The sequence below is a fragment of the Silene latifolia genome, chromosome 10, assembly GCF_048544455.1.
Source record: "Silene latifolia isolate original U9 population chromosome 10, ASM4854445v1, whole genome shotgun sequence".
Classification (NCBI taxonomy): domain Eukaryota; kingdom Viridiplantae; phylum Streptophyta; class Magnoliopsida; order Caryophyllales; family Caryophyllaceae; genus Silene; species Silene latifolia.
The window spans coordinates 48591473-48598860 of NC_133535.1; the positions used below are offsets into that span (position 1 = coordinate 48591473).

Sequence of the window (7388 nt, forward strand, 5' to 3'; positions counted from 1 at the left end):
TGATCCACGAAAAAATCCTACTTTTAATTTACATCAACCCTCTATGACCAGCCTTACTTTACAAATCACTCTACCCCACATAAGGCCATATTTGACCACCGTATTGACAACCGCTTGAAAATCTGTACTCCCACCTTTCCAACGAGCCCAAAAACACCTCAAAACGACCTCGTTTGCTATCTCAAATATAGACTGAAAGTCACCCCATTGCAAGTAGTCAGAAAGTTGTCAAAATCTGGTAAAAAAGTCGTGTTTAACAAATTTTTTTTATTAAAGGTTGTGTTTGACAAACTTATTTTTTTAAAGGTGGTGTTTGGAAATATTTTTTTTTAAAAAGTTGTGTTTGACAAAAAAATCCTTACTTTTATTGCAATCGATTCTTCCTCGTGTGCTTTACTCACTAATTATGTTAAAAACAACATGAACGACATTGAGTAAAGAATACTAAAGATCCTCTCCATTTCTTAAATATATGGTTTTGTGGTTGTGATTCGTTATACTCCACCATTATCAAATTTATCCCGCCTTTGTTACTCGTACTTTGTCAGTTTGTCTCTACGTTTACTTCTCCGTATATATACCGAAAAAGGGCACGCAATTTGTATAGTTATTCGGAAATAAATGGACACATAAAAGTGTTCGGTAATAAAAAACAAATGTCCTCTCTCGTAGACCTTGACCATATTTTTTCTGAGCTTGATATAAATAAATATTGGCTTGATTTTTTTTTTTTTTGCCCCCAAATATCTTAGGATAATTTGTACTACTAAAAAAATTTGATTTTGTCAGCAATTTGTTCCTAAATTATTTAGTACACTCCAGATTTCAGTTCTATCCTTCTATACAAACACTCAGGCAACCTAGGAATAGCAAAAGCTTGTAATGGAGTCTGCATTTGCGCCAAAAACCCGAGTTTCTCACTCATATCTATATCTTCTTGCATTAATCCGTCTGCAGGAGCCCAATTAAAATGATGAAGTAAATGACCCAATATAGATGTCACCAAATTAAAGCCTAGTTGGGCTCCTGGGCACGCCCGTCTACCGGACCCGAATGGTAGGAATCTAAAATCATGTCCTTTCAAATCTACATCCTCCTCCATAAATCTTTCAGGTTTAAACTCTAATGGATTTTTCCAAATAGACGGGTCACGGGCGATGCCCCGAACATTTATAAGGACATTTGAGGCAGTTGGGATGTCATAACCCCCAATTTTGACATGGGCGTGGGCCTTGTGAGGTAGAAGAAAGGGAGTTGGAGGATGGAGCCTTAGTCCTTCCTTCACTATACACCTTAGGTAGGGTAAGTTTGAGTAATCCCATTCTGTCATAATTCGATCAGAGCCTATAACTCGGTCCAGCTCGTCTTGTGCCTTCTTTTGAAGTCTTGAGTTCTTGATTAACTCCGCTAATGCCCACTCAACTGAAGCAACTATTGTGTCCATTCCCATCACAATCATGTCCTGTAAATATGTTCAGCATTGTTAATTAAGGATCGATTCCGAGAGTTATTCAATACACGGAGTAAAAAAGTAAAACTGTGGCAAATCCTAAACCATTGCTAGGTCGAACTAAAACATAGGCAGGCAGGCAGTACTGTTATGAGGAAAGATTAAAAGTGATCATACCCAAAGGAGGCCAACAATTATATCATCATCCAGATCATATAAGTCTTGTATGGTGAGCAGGGCATGTAGTAAATGTTGATTAATTGTTTCGTCTTCTCCGTTCTTTTGTAGTGTGTGGCGATACTCCTCAATTATCTGTTTGACAAGCTTATCCCTCAAACTTATGTGCTTGGTTGACGCCTTTGTGTTGAAAGAGAGAAGCCGTTGCAACCATGACTTGTGGTCCATGATGACCCCAAAGTCGTCGAGTTTGAGTCCATTTGCTAATATGCCCTTCAATTTTAGACCTTGCTCATCAATTACACCTTCCACATTCTCAAATCTTTTCCCAAAAGTGAGTCTTGTGATGTTATTGAATGTCACTCGATCCAAGTATTTCTTCATTAACAGGCTTTTACCCTCATTTTCTGTAACAAAATGTAATTCCGGTAGCTGTCATTAAATTTGGGATCGCAACATTGTAGTTAAAGATTACAATGATCGTCTTTTGAAGATTATTTGTTATGTTGCCTTTATGACGCAATGGGCGATTTTAAGCTGCTAGTCGCTACGACAATCATCCCGATATTTAGTATGTGGTTTACAGAAAGGAAATTGAAGTAATCACATTAGATAGACATATCATAATATGGCAAAAGTGTCGTAACATCAATCAATTGTTTTAGTAAAATCAAATCGTATAGGATTTTACAATGAGCAAGAATAGATTAAATTTAGATCATGGGCACATAGCTTAATCGTCATACATTTGTATTCGTTGTTGGAATCACGATCGGCTAAAGATTGTCAGGAATTTATCGAGCTACAATGTAATATGATAAAATATCAAAAAAAATTACTACAATTTTATACATTTTCATTCATCGGAAGGCAATAGTCTCTGCTACCCATTCTGTCAAGTTTACTAAATATAAAAGCACAACAACAAAGTAAATAAATTAGAAACAACAAATCTAACTATGAAAAATTCTTAGGCACGCCCGATATATCTTGTCACCGTACATGCCTACACTCTGACCAATGAGAATGCTTATTTTTACTTTATTTGGATTCTTCTTTGGCGTTAAACCGCGCATACCTAAGAATTCATCGTCTAACTAGGCTCGTCATAGATCACTCATTTAAATTTTAAACCTTAGTATTCAAAGATTAAATAGAAAACCAACCTGGATTAGTGCAATCAACGAAAATGGAGCCAATCATAGTAATAACCTCATCTTCTCTAATGTGTCTAAGAGCTTCAAGTCTTTTAGAAGAGAAAAGCTCAACATTACATACTCCCTCCTATTCTAAATAACTCTCCCTATTTCCTTTTTCGTCTATTCACAATACTCTCCCTATTTCCTTATTTGGTAAAGTTTTTTGTTATGAAATGACCATCTTACCCTTACTACTTTTCAATAATTACCACCCAACCCACCCTTAACCCATCCTATTATAACACTAACTCATCCCACTAATTATACAATCCACTAATCTAACCCAGCCCACCCACACTTAACCCTAATTACTCCCGCCTTATAATTTCCGTCCCCTCACAGAAAACCTTAACATTCTCTCTCTTCCGCCATTATCCTCCCTCTCATAACCTCTCTTCCGCCATTATCTTACCTTCTTATCTTGATCAATCACTAATTTCTTCATCTTATCTTCATCTTTGTCACCATATAATCAATCTATACCATCATCTACATCATTACCATCGATTAAATTCAAAAAAACATGAAAAAAATTGGGGCTTTTTCGTCTGAAATTGATCTGCGTTATATGGAGAAGTTATATAAAGATTTATATATGGGTGATGAGGAAATGGAGATGAAAGATGACGAAGTTGATGTTGGATTGATTGACGAGGTTGTTGCTTCTGCTTCTGATGTTGTTCATTTCACAGTTGGGGATGAGGAGAGGGAGAGGAAGCAAGAGAGGAGAGAAAATGAGAGAAAGGCTAACAGGTGGTTAGCAAGGCGTAAAAAGGATGAGAGTAGAAGACGGTTTATGGAGGATCTATGTAAATATTGGCCTCAGTTTGAAGTTTTAATGGAGTATGAAGTTTCTGAGATGCCAAATGATAAGGTTTCTGAGATTGCATGTTGTTCAGATGTTTCTAATTCAGATGATGAATTAGATCCAGTTGCGATACGAGAAAGCCCGGTGATTACAAAATGGTTTATTGGGGTTCTTTCAAAATATTGGCCTGGTTTTACTTGATTTACAGGAAGATGAAGGGCAAGGGAGGTCGATTTCTTGATCTTTATCTCTAATTAATTACTATTTTTTTTTGTTTGAATGGACTAGTGATGATAACTGTTTTCGAAAAAAAATTGACTTTCATCTAAATGAAACTGCCCAATGATCACTTGTTGAGGGTAGTGTTTAGCCTTCAACGTTGATGTACACGCACTACGCCACCACCATTTGTTGTGAAGAGGTTGTGCATGTACAACAATATTGAGAGTATTGTTTACTAAAGCTGATTGACTGAATTGCTCATGTTTCATGTTAATATCCATAGTGCCATAAACCGAATAATAGAAAAGTAGTGCAAAGTTCAAAATGAAATGCTTCAACAGACTTTACAAAATGTGTTTTTCCTTGATTCATGCTTGCTTTTGCTGGTTTGTTTGCTGGTTCTGCATGATTCTTTGCTGTTTCCACATTCTTCTTTGCTTTTTCTGCTGGATTGTTTGCTGGTACTGCTGGAATGTTTACTGTGTTTTCTCATTTCTTCATCTGCTGACAGTGAGTACACATCTAGTCTTTGACATACAAAAACTGTCCAAAATTTGTCAAAATGTTGTGGTTGCTGGATTGTTTACTCAGTAATGTTACCAACAGGGGCATTGTTCCCTGTTGGTTCATTACTACCCTGCCTATGTTCAGTAATGTTACCAACAGGTGCATTGTCTCCTGTTGGTTCATTAGTTCCACTTCTTTGCTTGCTATATCCCCCGCATTCTCTCGATAATCGCTTAATGAATTCACCAATTCACTTATGGTGGTTGCATCACCAACATTCTGAACATATTGTATGCATTCTTTCACTAAATCCATGTTAGCATTAAGATATTCAGGAAGTAAACCAGCTGCTGCTAGTTTAGTCTTATGCATATGTGGCACAGGATAATCTATGCCACCTTTTTTTCTCATAATTTCAAGCATACATGCCTGCAATGTAATCCAAACATATTTGAGTTTGAGTGGATCTTGTTCTATATATGCAGTCACTGTGTTTTGAATAAGTTCATCCAACTTGATTGCCTTTTTTTTTTGTTGGAGTGATTGTATTGATCTAAAAAATCCCAAATCCAAGACATTTAAGTCTGGTGAATTGGGTGTCTGATAAACCAATTCAATACGCCAACCATCTGCTGTTGCTGCCTTCTTAAAATCAGGATCATCATTGTTAATATGTGGTCGTGCATTATCTTGTTGAATGATAACATGTTTACCTAGACATGAAGGCCATTTAGCCTTTATTGCTGGCAACACTGAGTTAATAACCATATCTCTAGTAACTTGCTTGTTTATAGACTCTATGCACTTGGTTTCAAGTGTTCCTGCTGCTCTATTTTTTGAATTTCTAACTGCTGGAACTTGGCTAACAAATGGCCAAATTCCTAACTTCCCATCAAAAATGAGATCACCATTTGCAGCATATTTTGGTCTAGCAACAGCACACATGAACATTACCTTTTCAATGAATGTTTTAGATTGCACACATCTATGGGGTTCAATTTCCCCCTTAGCCAAGTAAAACCTTGTTGATGGTTTAGTTTTAGAAAACCATTTTTCATCCATATGAATGATATTGCTTTGATCTTTGAAAACCACTCTTTTAGTTACTTCATGATATTGTAAATGTTGAAGACTGAAAATTAATCTAGCAAGTTTGTTTTTATCACCAAACCTGGTTTCAATGCATTTGTGTGCCCCCTTATTTGCTTTGACATGACCCATCTTGATATGGTTGACTCGGCTTACCCCTAATTGTTCGAAAAGTGAGTGTTGTGTGGTTCTCTTAAGAAGCTCAATTGACATGAGCTTCTCATTGTCTAACACCACCCCGCCAATTTTTCTCGCTTCCTTTCTTTAGGCATTGACATTGACTGGTAAATTTGACCTCCTCTGTGACCTTGCTAGATTCCACACCTCAGTTATTGTCTTCCTGCAAACTGAGTATTTTGCTGCCAGTTTCTTCATTACCCCATAGTGTGGTTTTCCATCAGTGCTGTTTTCTAAAAGTGTTTCAAGAATTTTAGATTTTTCTAAGTTAGTGAGATTTTTCATTGAATGCTCCTGATTTTTTTGTTTCAAAGGTGTTTATGTGAAAGGTATTCTTTGGACTCTTGCTGATAAATGACCCCCACCTAAATATCCATTCTATTTATAGCACAAAGAACTTTGCACTACTTTAAAATTTTGGTTTAGGCGCAAAAATGAAACTTGTTTGTATTTTGGCTCCATATTTGAATTTTGGTGCCAAATTTCAGACTTGGTGCAAGGATATGTAACATTTGACAGAGTTTTTGGGTTAACTTAGCTTAAGGGACTACTCAAATGGGCCATTCAAGAAATGATGAAGGAAATCTATGGTTTATCTGAAGTCCATCTGTTACTAATTCCTGTAAAAAAAATTCTGAAGTCCCTATTGTTCTTTAATTTTAATTTTACGCTTAATGTAATTTTATTAGTTCGTGTAATTTTATTAGTTCATGTAATTTTATTAGTCCGTATGTAATTTAATTAATTGTTCAGAATTTGTAATAATTTGAACATCATGTAATTTTAATTTTACGCTTCACCGTCTGCGTTTCGAAACTGTGATGGAAACAATGCATCAACAACTAAAGTGCATGAAAAGGGAGGGAAAGTGAAATCTGGGTAAAAAAGGGAGGGAGTAATTAGTTTCTTAATTTCTCAATTAACAATCTAATTCATAACACCCTCTCTCCAATCTCCTACCCCCACACACATACTTTACAATATAATACTCCCTTCCTTAAATCTAGTGCCCCCCTCCAAAGGGGAGAGTTATCTAGAATAGGAGGGAGTATATGTTTTAGCTTAACAAAATGAGGCCCATAATTATCCCATACAAGACTACCCTTCCCATTTTTGCTCAAACTTCTACATCTATCTGCCAACTCTTGATCATTTTCCTTAAACACTTCCCTAGCCAACTCCGAGTTCGATACAATCACGTTCAGACTCGAACCAAACCAAACCGAAACTATGGGTCCATAGTCTTTGACCCACTCTAGGAAGTAACGTGGTTTATCCAGCTTACTTCCGTAGAGAGTGCCGATGCTTGGCCACGGTCGTGGTCCCGGTGGTAGCTTAGTTGTGAGCTTGTTGAACAATTTATATGCAACAAATATTGAAAGAAAAGAGAGGAAATATTGGTAGATGGGATCCATTAAATTTGTTGTAAGAGCTGTATGAAATGACTAGAATTTTGATATAAAGTCCATGGACGTGGGAACTAAAGGGGTTGTTGGTGGATTAGTATTATTATTATTATTGTTAACTGTATATTTATATTTGTTTGATAAAAAGGAATCATCATGTACCCCGCCTCGGGGGGGAGCGGACTTCCACGATGGCCTAGTATATTTATATTGTTGAATGTTCTTGAGTTGGTGGGTATTTGATATTGATATTGAGTTTTGTTCTCTTATTATCGCACGATCATGTAGGCAAGTGGTAGACCAGTTTCCAGAGTCATGTTATTGCCTCCTTCGCCATATCAGTCAAACAATTT

At 36.5% G+C, this 7388-nt stretch overlaps 2 protein-coding genes across 2 annotated transcripts; both read right to left on the bottom strand.

Annotated features, from left to right (window-relative positions):
* Positions 1-734: 734 nt before the first annotated feature.
* Positions 735-2895, bottom strand: LOC141608976 (cytochrome P450 98A3-like). The gene is made up of 3 exons (XM_074428266.1): positions 2794-2895; positions 1628-2034; positions 735-1462 (listed from the first exon to the last, which is right to left on the bottom strand). Exons 1-3 carry the CDS (start codon positions 2828-2830, stop codon positions 809-811), a joined length of 1098 nt encoding a protein of 365 aa, XP_074284367.1. The 5' UTR covers positions 2831-2895; the 3' UTR covers positions 735-808.
* Positions 2896-4378: 1483 nt separating this feature from the next.
* LOC141607550 (uncharacterized) lies at positions 4379-5584 on the bottom strand. The gene has a single exon (XM_074426904.1). It carries the CDS (start codon positions 5582-5584, stop codon positions 4379-4381), a length of 1206 nt encoding a protein of 401 aa, XP_074283005.1.
* Between the last annotated feature and the right edge of the window lie 1804 nt (positions 5585-7388).

Excerpts from the sequence above, each read along its gene's own strand:
- LOC141608976 (XM_074428266.1), bottom strand. The coding sequence starts at position 2,830 with ATGATTGGCTCCATTTTCGTTGATTGCACTAATCCAG. Across the intron at positions 2,035-2,793 it reads CGTTGATTGCACTAATCCAG|AAAATGAGGGTAAAAGCCTG; the intron begins GTTGGTTTTCTA and ends ATTTTGTTACAG. Across the intron at positions 1,463-1,627 it reads TAATTGTTGGCCTCCTTTGG|GACATGATTGTGATGGGAAT; the intron begins GTATGATCACTT and ends ACATATTTACAG.
- LOC141607550 (XM_074426904.1), bottom strand. The coding sequence starts at position 5,584 with ATGGGTCATGTCAAAGCAAATAAGGGGGCACACAAATGCATTGAAACC.